Consider the following 15413-nt stretch of genomic DNA (forward strand, 5'->3'; position numbering starts at 1 on the left):
TCTCTGTTCATGGCCGGTTGGAGTCTTTTGATGTGAACGGCTTCTAGTAGCTTTCTGATCTTGTAGTGGGTGTGATTACTGGTGCGTACATTGATGCTTTTCCATAGGATGTTGTGGTCTGGGTGAGCTTGGGTGTGGTCAGAGATGGCGGATTTGGAGTCTTTCTTCTTCACAGAGGATTGATGTTCTTTGATTCTTACAGGAATCATATTATATTAAATAAGTTGTACATCCATAAAACTCTCCTCGTTGTTCATCACACCAACTTTTAAATGCCACTCAAACAAGTTATTCCGATACAGTCAACTGTCTTATTAACTAAATTATGTTCGACACACTGTATGAACCAAATGGTATAAACTGAAATGTCAGTATCTGTTAACACATCTATCCTGAAACATTTCACTTTCTGCAGGTTAGGGGCGGTGGGGTAGCCTAGTGGTTAAAGCGTTGGCTCGTCACGCCGAAGGCCCGGGTTCGATTCCCCACATGGGCACAATGTGTTAAGCCCATTTCTGGTGTCCCCCGCTGTGATATTGCTGGAATATTGCTAAAAGCGGCGTAAAAACTAAACTCAGTAAGTCAGTTCGGCAGGTTAACACTTGGTTGATGAACCACTTTTGATTTCTTTCAATAGTTACAGATACTTATTGCTATAAATATCATTCATTTCAGATCATCTTCAAGCACTACATGCGAAGGCTAAAAGGCACTGTTCCAACCGGCCTTCCGATAGAGTCAACAGCCTTTACCGCAATAAACCTTCTAAATATTTCAAGCAACTTGTAAATAAAACCATGTTGCCACGAAGGAAGGACAACGGCGGGGATCCACGCTGTCCCATAAACAGGAAACTGAAAGGTGTGTTCTTCGGGGTGACTCTTTGGAACGGAGGGCTACCAACCATATCACCATACGGAAGCACCAGAGTGGTGGTTCCCCTGAAGAGACTCTTTGATGACTCTGCCAGGCTGTACTTCGCCGATTTCTACTGTATGTCAAGTCGAAGCGATAATCACTACATCACATTGGTCCTTACAAAGAAGGCTACGAAATCTGACCGCTTCTGTCAAAAACATCTGATTCGTTTGAAAAAACGTAAGAACGTGTTTCTGAGGAAGAAAGAACGCACCTACAAAACTCTCCAGCAGGCCAACGTGTGGGTTGAAGTTTTCTATACAGATGAAGTGGATATATCGGGGCTGAAGCGGTATCGAACTGAGGTGATCGGGAGGGGCAGAAGCATCTCAGGAGGCATACCTAAAACATCTGGTTGTGAAATATGCAATGTTTGAATGTGAAAACGTACCTGTATGTATTTAGCAAAATGTTTTTTTTGGAAATGGTCGTCCCGATCATTGTCTCTGCTGTGACAATGAATCACTGACAAGACTCTATCGATGACTATGTTTCTTTAAACTAAAGGAAACAAATGTAACATATGTTATATTTGGGATTACACTTTCTTAGTAAAGTACAGATTCTGTTATTTTTTGGGTTGAGTCCCATCCGGGATTCGAACCACACCCTCAAAGTCAAGTACCTTATCGCCAGCACACAAAGTCAGCCACCTAACCCGCTCAGTCACCGCTGAGTTGATACGGGGAGGGCATATCTTTTGAAGATCGTCATGCAAGTCGTTGTCTCTGCTGTGTCACTGGATCACCGACAAGACACTATCAGTGACTGTTTTTATATAAATCTAAGGGAAGCAAAGAGGCTGTGAACGGGTTTGAAACCCGTATGGGCGGGCATATTGACCCTTTTCGTGAACACCTGGTGTAATCACTAATTTTCATTGATTCATTCGTGTAATTTTCACCGCTATTTGCACTTTATGGATAATTGAATCTGTTTCTGTGGATACTTGAGGCTTGGTTTCCCCTGGGATGCAGAAAGGGGCAGTCTAAGTTCGTAGAGAATGGCACTTCATAATCTGCAGGGCATGTTGGTGAGGATTATTGTAAAAAGATCATTGTATATGAAATCAAACAGTCTTATAATTTTTCAAATGTAAATTTTATTGGAAATATAAACATAATATTTCTCCATTCGTCAAGCATCCAATTGTCGGTATCACTAAGATGACAGTCTAAATATGAAACAGCAATTCCATGATGCACTACAGAATCCATGTTTATTTATCATACGATGTTACATAGAAACAAATAGTACACTTTAGCAAATGTATAACTCTCATAGTATAATGTTTGTAATGTACTGTAGGCTTGTGGCCTCTTGAGTAAATGAATAAAGTTTCTGAACAAAAATTCATGACCTCGTTGTGTTATCTAGGAGGAGAACATACCAGAGACCATTCGTCACCACTCGCCCCTTTCCGTAGGCTTGGGGGTGGGTGGGGGTGGGGGAGGAGAGTGTGTGTGCACCCTCTTAGTCAGAGGGCCCGTTAGTCAGAATCCCGTTAGTTAGAAGGTCCGGTAGTCTGAAAGCCTGTTTATCAGAAGGTCTGGTAGTCAGAAAGCCCGAATGTCAGAAATCATTTTTGAGCGTGTGAGAGAGACGAATGGAGGGAGGGAGGGAGAATAGGAGACAGATGTAGAAAAAGAGAATGAAAATAAACGAACATGCATGAGGCAAATAAGAGGGCAAAGAAATGGAATATATAAGCCAATAGAAAACAAATGAGTTTGGCTAGACCCCTTTCAAATTGACTAATGCACACAAAAACTGTGGCAGGTCAGCACCAGCGAGCCTATTCTCGAAACGTTCGTAGAGCTACGAATTCTTAACTGCTTACGCCAAAGGATAAAAATTCTTAAGAAAATGTTTACGACCTATTCTCGAAACGTTCTTATCGAGTTCGTAACCCCAACACGACTAGTCAAGTTTTCGTAAGTTACGATAGGAACTCTTTTGTCTCCAAGGGAGATTTAGCAGGGGGTTTCCCCGTGACGTCACAAGCACGTCTTTTCTGGCTATCGGACCTTCTGACAAACGGGCTTTCTGACTACCGGAATTCTGACTTACGGGCCTTCTGACTAACGGGATTCTGACTTACGGGCCTTCTGACATACGGACTTTCTGAGTAAAAGGCGGATCCCATGTGCGTTTGTTTACAAAACGGTTCTCGTGAGTGCTACTGAGAGTTTTTGACGATCTTGCGGGCTTGTTTTGGAGATTTTACTTCCGCTTTCCGACATTTTTAGGAAATATGATCATACATCGATGCGACTTTCAAAACAATATATTGATATATAACTATAGTCTGGTCAAAATGATACCGATGAATCACAATCAAACTCCAAATCGGTTTCCAGATTAAATATTCATTTCAACACAGAATGTAATGAAAACATCAGACCAACCCTGGAAAAAAGGTTTCATAAGGTTTGTCTCCAAACTAAAAAAGTTGCTTAACAAACTATCGTCATTTTGTTTTGATTTTCCATGTGAAGGTTTACGAGGGTTAAGAACCAGTAAACTGTTGCAGGAACAGCCTTAAGAACGGGAAGCAGGTGCAGGTTCGGATGTCATCATCATTGTATCGAAACTCTTCTAGCCTGGAACTGAGGAAGTTCCTGATTCACTTTCACTACTCTCAGATTCTACACTTATGATGACTGGTTGAATGGTGGCAGAATCTAAACCTCTTTTTATCCAGTACTGATTCTCTATTACATTTTCAAATTCCTGTACACAGTTTTTCCAGATTGCTGGTGTTGTTTTACTTATGGCTTTGTGTACTTCGGTTTGAAAGTCCGAAACATGGTATTGTTGCTCCCCTCACCAGATTAATGATACCCCAGATAAGTTCTACTGGAATGAGATCACAATGGTAAGGCGGTAAACGTAAACTTTCATGGCCATGAGCTTTGAGATATTGATCTACTCAGAGTCCAAATGCCATATATATCTGATCTGCTTTATAGATTGGTGTTTTTTAGCGCCTTTATATGTCATTCAAAACAGGTATAGTTGCTTTTGATTGAATCGGAATATCTTGTTTTTCTAGCCATGCTACCATATCACTTTTCCTACTGTTGGATGTTGGTGTGATGATGATTTTTATGGAGAAACATATACAATCTGAATGACAACCCCTCCCCCCCAAAAAAAAATAAAATAAAATAAATATATTATGTATAAAATCAATGCCCCCCTTCCCATAATTTCTAGGCAAAAAATTGCTGATCCCCCAGCTCCCCAGAACAAAATGGGTGACCCACCTTAAATTCATCATCACCCCACGTAGCTATAAATTATGAACGTTCTGATATTTGGATATGGTCAACGGATGTTCTGTATCCATGTGCTATTGTAAGGTGCAAAGAAAGGAATTTAGTCTTGCTACAGTCTTCTAGTAGCATTTCTTACTAACTCTTTCTTAAAACAGTCAAGTTTGTGAACTTTCAAAAGTTGAGATTCTGATACGACCCCGTCAGTGGTGCCTTACTCAGTTACACGTTGTCTCAATAAATGTTTCAATTGTCTTTTAGACAACCCAACTGCACATGCAGTGCGTTTAACAAATTTACCCAAGGCATATTTAAAGGTGACCGTTTTCACTTTCGCCTAAAAATCATCATAAACTTTGGAAATAATGGACTTGTTGTCAGAGGTACATTTCATTTTCTCATGTAACGCGTCAATAAATCGATTTGCTATGCTTGATGTGACGTCACAATTACACGTGCTTCACGCTGTTGAGGCTGTTCCTCCAACAGTTAACTGTTACTTTACCCTCGTAAAATTTCACACAGAAATTCAAAACAAAATGATGATAGTCTGTTGAGCAACTTTTTTAGTTTGGAGACAAACGTTATGAAACTATTTTTTCCAGAGTTGGTCTGATGTTTTCCTTTCATTCTGCGTTGAAATGAATGTTTGATCATGAACCGATTTGGTGTTAGATTGAGCTTCATCGGCATCATGCTGACCCAAACAGACTGTAATCAACTTTTATCTTTAACACCGTGCTTACATATAAGGCTTCACGGCATATTAATTAGTCTGACGGTTCTGGGGTCCTTCAGTTTTTCAGTGCAGCCATTTAAAAAGAATAACAACAACAACAACAACAACAACACAACACACACACACACAAAATTAAATAACAAAAAAACACCACCAGCCAAAAAAAACAACAAAAAAACCCTATCGGGATCGGGTGGTCAGGCTCGCCTGTCATCGTATCCCAGTTGCCCAGATCGATGCTCATACTGTTGATCACTGGATTGTCTGGTCCAGACTCGATTATTTGAAGACCGCCGCCATATAGCGGTAATATTGCTTAGGTCTCCACCAAACTGTAATTTAACTTCAGAACCAAATTTGTACGTTTTGATATAAACTGTATTCTGACTTGATCTCCGACTTTGAATATAAATGATTTCATTTTCCATATATTTTAATTTATTTTGTTATTCTTTTATTCTTTTTATTCAGAATCTGTGGGGTCAGTGATTATAGTCCATGACGAAATCTTTTAAAATATCCAAATGGTGAGGTCTGGTTGTGACTGAAATATCTGTCCATGGTGGCCGTGAGTACATAGGACACCTTGGGAGGCTTTGGTTTCATTCTGTGTCACATAAATGTGGCAGTATTAAGTGATGCCTTTACTTTCAAAAGAAGCTCTGACTTTCTCATTACTCTTTCATACCCGTGATGATCCGGGCTAGAATTAGTCTTCAGTAACCCATGCTTCTCGTAAGAGGTGCCTAACGGGATTGGGTGGTCAGGCTCGCTGGCTTGGTTGACACATGTCATCGTATCCCAACCGCGTAGAACGATGCTTTTTATCACTGAATTGTCTGGTCCAGACTCGATTATTTGCAGACCGTCATATAGCTGGAATATTGCTGAGTGCGGCGTTCAATATCAATAAATCAGTCAAATAATTCGTTACTCTTTCTCTCCCTATATCTGATCTTAGAATATGAGGTACAGTGTGGCATGTGAACATATCATTTCATGGACCTAAAAACAGCATCTGGTGCTTATTCACCAAAGACTCCAATCTTCGAAGCTGGACACTTCTTAAGACGAGTGCTAAAGTCTATTCTAAAGATACAAGTGGATACGAGTAACTGTTTGACAGCTCCATCACGAACAGCGCAGCGCATGCCTGACGACGGGCGTATTGATTAACAGTTTCCAAGAACTATTGACTTTTCTGGAAAAAATAAAATTCACTGAATCCCAGATCGAAAGCAGTGTGCTAGTATCAAAACAACAGTTACATTGTTATCTAAAACATTAAAAACTGTGATCGTATAAAGAGATGTTGCAAGGTAATTGTTTGTGCCTGAGTGCTGAATATTTAGCAACAGATTCTTCAATGTTTGTACTTGGAAAGTAATGCTATTTACCGATTTTTCCCACGGGTTTCCATTGTACATTTTACTGAGAATGGCCGCTTTTGTAATGTAAACTGACATCAAAATGCCCTCTCTTTGCGATATGCTGCAACAGGGTCTGAAATGAGGCTTGATATATAAAAGGTTAAAGCACTTTCTCCTTCCTTCGACAAGCATGGTTGGAGCAGAGATGATCTAAAACGACATTGCTCCCGGATTTTAAGGTGTTCCTGTGCGCGCGTGCGTGCACACATTGGAACCATGTGGGGAATCGAACCCGGGCTTTCGGCGTGACGAACGAACACTTAAACCACTAGGTTACCCCACCACTCTTTTAAATTATGTTTTAAATCTTTATTTTTATAAGGAATAGTGAGCTTTCAACACAGAAGGTAAAGGCATGGAGAACGATTTGTTTTCACAGCCGAATCCCATTATTACACCTTCTCGCAATCCGACCTAGATTCAGATTTCAGAGAAGTTTGCAGTGACAATGAAGATACTAACAATTTCCTGAACTCACATGATTGGTTGCCCCAGACCTGGTTCTGGCGTACAGGCCTGTCAGGAGTCTAGGATATGTTGATAAGAGTCTTCTTTCTTTTTCCTTACACACAAATCTTTCCTGATTCTATATCCCTTTTAAAATTCAAAGCCACAATCAAGATAGATCAGATCAATGACATTCTAACTATTACAACTGCAGATGGGTGTTTGAGGAACCGCACTGTTTCTCCTCATGACGTCAATATTCCACTGGCTTACATTTCAACTTGACAAAGCAATAACGTCATTCAGTAAATATAGTGCCGACGCATTAATGTATGCAGGTAGATACAACTTGCCACCACATCAACAGTGCACCCGCAAAGTTTCAACATGGCAGAGGGACGAGGCGCTGATTTAGGTAATTACAATACTCTTTGCTTACTTCTCAAACAGATTCGTATAATACACTGTAGGTATGCTTACTTCAATCACATGAAACAAGGCATCTGTACCATGATCTAGCTCATATATTGTTCACCGCGCGTAGAGTGTGCAGCTGTTAGAGCAGCCACACGGGGAAAACAAACGTTGTTAGGCAGAGTTGCCATAACAGTAACAAAAGCAGTATGAAGAAAAGCAAAGGCAGTTTCACACGAGGTATGAAAGTGGATGCAGTAGGCTGTTTGACCATTAATGAACCATATCTCGATATGCCTGAAGCTTAAGTTAAAAGTCTAAGTCTATTCCCTTGTCTGATTTGACCAATCCGAGCGAACCTTTCTATTTGTCTTTAAGACATAGTTGATGACTGAGTGAGTGGGCTGTGGTTTACGCAATATTCCAGCAATATCAGAACACCAGAAATGGGACTCACACAATGGACCCATGTGAGGAATCGAACCCGGGCCTTCGGTGTGACGAGCGAACGCTTTCTCTATTGGACTACCCCACCGCCCCATAAAGACCCAGATGATAAAGAGACACATTCACGTTATCAATAAGGATGTCCAACAATTCATAGAGTATTTTCTAAACTAACTTCAGATGACAGAGATATAACAATATCTATGGTTACCACGTTAAGTGATAGAATCCCCATGGGACAAAGAAGTTTTCCTATATTCTTGTCGTGTGTGTTGGTTTTGTAAAAATCAAATGTATTGACTGAATTGAACGTGGTTCTTATTTAACATAGTAAAAGGTCAAATACATTAAGTGTTTGGGAAAACTTTGTATTCATTCCACAACCATAAAGATAAACAATCATTACATATTTCAGTGTTCAATAAACACTGATGTGACTAAATGTGCTGCTTGTTTTCTTTCCATATGATGTCCATGTTTCCTACAGGTTTAGTTATTGTTTAATAATTTGCGATATCAACTAATATATGTACGACACACTGTACTGTGAAACAAATGGTATGACATCCTGAATGAGACGTATCTGTTACCAATATTTATTGCAAAAAATAAATTCATTTCAGAAAATGTTCAAGCACTACTTACGAAGGCTGAAGATCACTGCCGGTCTTCCGATACAGTCAGTGGCCTTTACCGCAATGCAACTGCTAAATATTTCGACCAACTTGAAAATACCACCATGATGCCAAGTGTAAAGGACAACTTTGGGAATCCAACCTGTCCCATAAACGGGAAACTTGAAGGTGTGTTCTTCGGGGTGACCCTTTATAAAGGTGATCTACCAACTATATCACCATATGGAGACACCAGAGTGGTGGTTCCCCTGGAGAGACTCTTTGATGACTCTGCCAGGCTGTATTTCGCCGATTTCTATCGTTGGAAAAGTGGTAATCACTACGTCATATTGGTCCTTACAAGGCCTGATACAGAAGCTGACCTCTTCTGCCAGGAGCACCTCATTAAATTGAATGAACGAACCAACGTGTTTCTGAAAAAGGAAGGAAGCACCTACAAAACTCTCCGGCAGGACAAAGTATGGGTTTACGTCTTCTATACAGATGAAGTGGATATATCGGGGCTGGACCTCACTGACAACTTCGGAAACATAATCAAAACACTGGGCCAGTCTAATGTCAGTGGAGGTGACAGTGAGGGCGGTATTGAATCTGAAGCATCGTCACCGGATGGTGTCCCTGAACTTGGGAAAGAACTGTCAATGCTTCAGTTAGGAAAGATGAACACAGATCAATCTGAAAAGTGAATACAGGAACCATGTTTGTACATGCTAAGCAATATCTAACTATTTGCATTACTATAGGGATAATATAGTTAGAGACATTGAAGATATTGAATAGCTATTGTATTGATTTGTTTCTGAATAGATGTTACTACATACTCTGAAAGTCAACATTTGTGCACATTTGTGAAGAGCTGTCTGTATCGCTGTTTTTTGCAAAAAGAAATGTCTTTTGAAGATGGTTGTCCAGATTGTTGTCACTGCTGTGCCATTGAATCATCAACAAGACATTATCAATGAATAAAGTTTTGTAGATCAAACGTAATTCACTATTTGTAATGTAACCTATTGATTATCCCATTGATTATCCCATTGTATATGGGCCGGCGGCCTCTTTTACAATAAGCATAATAATAATCTGACTTTGACTTTCATTTTATTTAAACTAAGGGTAACAAAGAGGCTGTGTTTTGGTTGATACTGGCAGGGCAGGGCAGGGCAGGGCAGGGCACACTGACCCTTTTCGTGAACACCTGGTGTCTTCAGCAACCCATACTTGTCGTGAGAGGCGACTTAAGGGATTGGGTGGTCAGACTTGGTCGACACATGTCATCGTATCTCAGTTGCATAGATCGATGCTCATGCGGTTGATCACTGGATTGTGTTGATAGTACATAGCTAGGGAAAGATCTGTCTGAATGTCCCCGAAAGTTTTACATGAATCTGTCCTATCAGGCCGAGAGGCAAAAAGACCCGCGGAGATCCGGGTTAGAATTGGTCTTCAGAATCTATGCTTGTCGTAAGAGGCGACTATCGGGATCGGGTGGTCAGGCTCGCTGACTTGGTTGACACATGTCATCGTATCCCAATTGCCCAGATCGATGTTCATGCTGTTGATCACTGGATTGCCTGGTCAAGACACGATTATTTACAAACCGCCGCCATATAACTGTAATATTGCTGAGTGCGGCGTTAAACAACAAACAAACAAAACAACCGCCAGATATATTTCATTTTGAGCAGCAATTATACTCGTGGAGACACGTAATGCTTAGGTCCGCCCCAAACACTAATTTCACTTTAGAACCATATTTGTACGTTTTGATATAAACTTTACTTTTGATCAGCATGCTTTCGTTCCATAACCACTTTCTGCACACGCCAATGTGTGCAAGCTTGTCTACTCTCTGCTTTTCATTTGAATAAAAACTTCCTTGTACCGCATCATCAGCTACATCTATCAACTGATAATCCGGATTCCATGTCTGTACTAACGCCTTCGTAGGATATATATTGTTTAAAGGCATACCCAAAATTGGACATGATCTCCGACTTTGAATATAAATGATTTCATTTCGGCTTTCGTTTCTCCTTTTGTTTAAAAGATCAATGTATTGTCCTTCCATATAATTTTATTTTTTTCATTTTCATTCGTTTATTATTTTTACTCATGTATCTGTGGGGTCAGTGATTATTGTCTATGGCGAAATCTTTTAAAATATCCAAACTGCTTGTGACTGAAATATCTGTCCATGGTGGTCGTGGGAGTACATAGGACACCTCTGGAGGCTTTGGTTTCATTCTGTGTCACATACATGTGGCAGTGTTAAGTTATGCCTTTACTTTCCAAAGAAGCTCTAAATTTCTCATTGTTCTTATTTACCCGTGATGATCCGGATAGGAATTGGTCTCCAGTAACCCTTGCTTCTCGTAAGAGGTGACTAACAGGATCGGGTGGTCAGGCTCGCTGACTTGGTTGACACGTGTCATCGCATCCTAATTGCGTAGAACGATGCTTATGCTGTTGATCACTGAACTGTCTGGTTCCTGACTCGATTATTTGCAGACCAGGTCACCGCCATAGAGCTGAATGCTGCGTTAAACAACAATAAATCAATCAAATAATTCATTACTCTTTATCTCCCAATATCAGATCTTAGAATATGAAGTACAGTGTGGCATGTGAAAATATCATTTTATGTACCTAAAAACAGGAGCTGGTGTTTATTCTTTAAGATTTCCGTGTAAATATATTAATAGCTGTAGAGAAGTACTTGGCACCGTCATTGCTATATTAGATATACCAGTCTTGTCGATGTTACATCTGTCTTTCAATCCAGCGGCTATTACCCTGTTCTGCTTGGACTACAACTACCTTTAAGGTACAATCTTCGAAGCTGGACACTTTTTATCAAACTTTGTAAATTAAATTGCGTTAGCCTAATAATTAGAACAAAGTCTATTCTATAGATACAAGGTGATACGAGTAACTGGTTGTCAACTCCAACACGAACAGCACAGCGCATGCATGACGACGGGCGTATTGATTAACAGTTTCCAAGAACTACTGACTTTTCTGGGAATCTCAAATTCTCTGAATCTGAAATCGAAAGCCGTGCGCTAATATCGAAACAACAGTTACGTTAGTATTTAATACATTAAAAACTGTAAAGAAGTACTTGTACCTTAAAAGTACCATCTTCGAAGCTGGACACTTCTTATGTGATGTGGGGCGGTGGGATAGCCTTGTGGTTAAAGCGTTCGTTTGTCACGCCGAAGGTCCGGGTTCGATTCCCCACATGGGTACAATGTGTAAAACCCATTTCTGGTGCCCTCGCCGTGATATTGCTGGAATATTGCTAAAAACGGCGTAAAACCATTCTCAGTCAGTCAGTCTTATGTGATGTAAACTGGTATCCAATTGCCTTCTTTTTGCATTATGATACAACTTATCAGGGCCTGAAAAAGCTTGGTGTTCTGGATAATAAAATATATGACGAATAAGGTCTACCTGCGTGGTTGAGATGAGATGATGTAAAACGTGACTGCACTTAGGGGATCATAAGCACTACTAATTATTACAACCTCACTGTGGTTAACTGTGCCTAAGAAATGGACCTATTACTATTCATTGTGAGTCCAAACGTTCCTGGCGTCAGCATCCCACCGGCTTACATTTCAACATAACAAAGGGAAGACGTCATTCAGTATTTATAGTGCCGACGCATTAACGTATGCAGGTAGAGCCAACTTGTCACGACATCAACAGTACACCTGCAACGTTTCAACATGGCAGAGGGACCAAGCGCTGTTTCAGGTATTTACAATACTCTTTATTTACTTCTCAAACAAATTCGGATAATACACTGCATAGGCATGTCTACCTCAATGCCATGAAACAAGGTATCTTAATCATATTCAACTGGAATGGATTAATATATCTCAACCATTCTAGCTCGTATATTGTTCATCGTGTAGAGAGTGTAGCTGTTAGAGTAACATATACGGAAAACAAACGTTGCAAGGCTGAATTGCCATAACAGTAACAAAAGTTGTTTGAAGAAAAGCAAAGGCATTTTCACGCGTGTTTTATGTATAATGGAAGTAGATGGCAGTAGACTGTTTGGATATAAATGAACCACATTTCAATATACCTGAAGCTTAAGTTAAAAGTCTTAGTCTGTTCCCTTGTCTGAGTTTACCAATCCGAGCGGAACATTCTATTTGTCTTCATGATGAATGAGTGAGTGAATTGGAGTTCCGCCGCCTTTTGCAATATTCCAGCATATTCGCAGCGGGGTAGACCGGAAATAAGATTCACACAAGGTACCCATGTGGGGAATCGAACCTGGGCCTTCGTCGTGACGAGCGAACTCTTTGACCATTAGGCTACCCAAGCCCCATTAAGCCACGGATAATCAAGGAGACACATTCACATTATAAATATGGATGTCCAACGAATTAATACATTATTTTCTAAGTTAACTTCAGAAGACAGATTTGATTGCAGAGATCTAAGAATATCTTTTGTCACCACGTTCAGTGACAGAAACCCAATGGAACAAAGAAGCTTTCCACTATGCTTGTGTGTGATGGTGGTGTAAAAATCAAATGTTTTGAGTGAATTAACTTGGTTCTTATCTAAGATTGTAAAAGATCAAACAAGTACATTAAGTGTTTCGGAATATTTTGTATTCATTCCACAACCATAAAGATAAACAATCAATACATATTTCTCAGTTCAATAAACACTGATGTGACTAAATGTGCTGCTTGTTTTCTTTTCCATATGATGTCCATGTTTCATACAGGTTTAGTTATAAACGCTATTAACTTATATATGTACGACACACTGTACTGTCAACCAAATGGTTTGGAATACTGAATGAAATGTTAGTTTCTGTTAATTAAATGTCACATCTATCCTGAAGCATTTTACTAAACGTGTCAGTGTAACAAAAACAAGTTGTTTTCCTGAAGGTTAACACTTGGTTGATGAATCACTTTTGATTTTTGTTACTGATACTTATTGCTGTAAATATCATTCATTTCAGATCATCTTCAAGCACTACATACGAAGGCTAAAAAGCACTGTTCCAACCAGCCTTCCGATACAGTCAACGGCCTTTACCGCAATAAATCGGCTGACCATTTCGACCAACTTGTAAATAACACCATGATGCCACAACTGAAGGACAACGGCGGGGATCCACGCTGTCCCATAAACGGGAAACTTGAAGGTGTGTTCTTTGGGGTGACCCTTTATAAAGGTGGGCTACCAACTAAATCCCCATTCGGAGACACCAGAGTGGTGGTATCCCTAAAGAGACTCTTTGATGACTCTGCCAGGCTGTACTTCGCCGATTTCTACTGTATGAAAGATCAAAGGAAGAATCACTACGTCATATTGGTCCTTACAAAGAAGGATACAAAAGCTGACCTCTTCTGCCAGAAGCACCTCATTCGTTTGGATGAACGAACCAACGTGTTCCTGAGGAAAGAAGAAAGCACCTATAAAACTCTCCGGCAGGGCAACGTATGGGTTGAAGTCTTCTATCCACATGAAGTGGATATATCGAGGCTGGCGCGGACCAAAACTGGATTGATTGGGAAAGGAAGCAGTACAGGAGGCATACCTAAAACACCTGGTTGTAAAATATGCAATGTAGATCCACAGACTGATGTTCCTGACCTTCAGGAAGCAATGTCAATGCTTAAATTAGAAAAATAGAAAGGACAAGGACAGATCAATCTGAAAAGTGAATACAAGAACCATGTGTGTACATGATAACCAACATCTGGCTTTATGCCTTACTATAGGGGTAACATTGTTTGAGATATTGAAGGTACTTTTTATAAATAGTTATTTTATTGATTTGTTTCTGAATAAATGTTGCTACATACTCTGAAAGTGAACATTTGTGAAGTGCTGTCTGTATCGCTGTATTGCTGTATCTCGCTAAAAGAATTGTCTTTTGAAGGTGGTTGTCCAGATCGTTGTCACTGCTGTGCCATTGAATCATCAACAAGACACTATCAATGACTATCAATATAACGTTTTGTAGATCCATCGTAATTCACTATTTGCAACATATGGGTAATGTATATGTATGGGGGCGGTGGGGTAGCCTAGTGGTTAAAGCGTTGGCTCGTCACGCCGAAGACCCGGGTTCGATTCCCCACATGGGCACAATGTGTTAAGCCCATTTCTGGTGTCCCCCGCCGTGCTATTGCTGGAATATTGCTAAAAGCGGCGTGAAACTAAACTCAGTCAGTCAGTGTATATGTATAATTCTAATGTATATGGGCCTTTTGTACAATAAACATCTTTGACTTTGACTTTGGTTTTATTTAAACTATGGGAAACAAAGAGGCTGTGTTTTGGTTGATACCGGTACGGTAGGGCATATATAACCCTTTCGTGAACATCCGGTGTCATCACGAAGTTTCATTGATCCATTCGTGTAATTTTCCCCGCTATTTTAACTTTACGGATAATTGAATCTGTGTCTGAGGATACTCGAGACTGAGTATCAATTTGCACTCATGTTTTCCTTTGTATCAAGTGATGTAAATTTTATTGGAAATTTAAAGATAATATTTGTCCATTTAACAAGCATCCAATTGTCGGTAACTCTAAGATGATATTCTAAATGAAACAGGAATTCCATGATGCATACAGAATCTGTCCATGTATATTTATCATGCGATGTTACATGGAAAAAATAGTTCATTTCAGTAAATGTGTAACCGTCATAGTATAGTGTTTGTAATGTACTGCAGACCTCTTGAGATCAATCAATGTGTGGTTGAAAGGCTGATATGCACAGTGGAGAGCTGTTACTGGTGTCGGGACAGAGTGCCCGGCAAACGGGCCATCGCTGTGAGGAGCTTGACTATTTTTAAGCAACATGGCAGTCGGAGATATCGCGGATAAAGGTAATTGCGCATGATGCAAACATAAATATGTGCTTTCCTGTATGTAAGCTAACTACTTCGAGCACATTTCAAACTGTTTATAGAAGTTAGGCCACTGTGTTTCCAACTTTCTACATGCACCTTTGTTAATCATAGAAAAGACCGACGGAAGCCTATCTTGAGTCTAATCAATGTATCGATAGATTATTACTGCATATATAATGTATGTTTAAAACCTATTTCAT

General features: G+C 40.0%; 2 protein-coding genes across 3 annotated transcripts; both read left to right on the forward strand.

The window, feature by feature from the left end:
- The first annotated feature begins 797 nt into the window (after window positions 1-797).
- LOC124283115 (phytanoyl-CoA hydroxylase-interacting protein-like) lies at window positions 798-1295 on the forward strand. Its single transcript, XM_046719145.1, has one exon. The coding sequence runs from the start codon at window positions 798-800 to the stop codon at window positions 1293-1295; it is 498 nt and encodes a 165-aa protein (XP_046575101.1).
- Window positions 1296-7132: 5837 nt separating this feature from the next.
- Window positions 7133-14155, forward strand: LOC124282917 (phytanoyl-CoA hydroxylase-interacting protein-like). Of its 2 annotated transcripts, XM_046718975.1 has the most exons (3): window positions 7133-7227; window positions 8297-8585; window positions 13600-14155. In XM_046718975.1, exons 1-3 carry the CDS (start codon window positions 7200-7202, stop codon window positions 13979-13981), a joined length of 699 nt encoding a protein of 232 aa, XP_046574931.1. In that variant the 5' UTR covers window positions 7133-7199; the 3' UTR covers window positions 13982-14155. The 2 variants fall into 2 exon arrangements, with proteins under 2 accessions (XP_046574931.1, XP_046574924.1); XM_046718968.1 differs by lacking the exon at window positions 13600-14155 and having other exon boundaries at window positions 7140-7227; window positions 8297-9392.
- The last annotated feature ends 1258 nt before the right edge of the window (window positions 14156-15413 follow it).

This window comes from Haliotis rubra, unplaced genomic scaffold, assembly GCF_003918875.1.
Source record: "Haliotis rubra isolate DU_JTF1 unplaced genomic scaffold, ASM391887v1 Scf109, whole genome shotgun sequence".
Classification (NCBI taxonomy): domain Eukaryota; kingdom Metazoa; phylum Mollusca; class Gastropoda; order Lepetellida; family Haliotidae; genus Haliotis; species Haliotis rubra.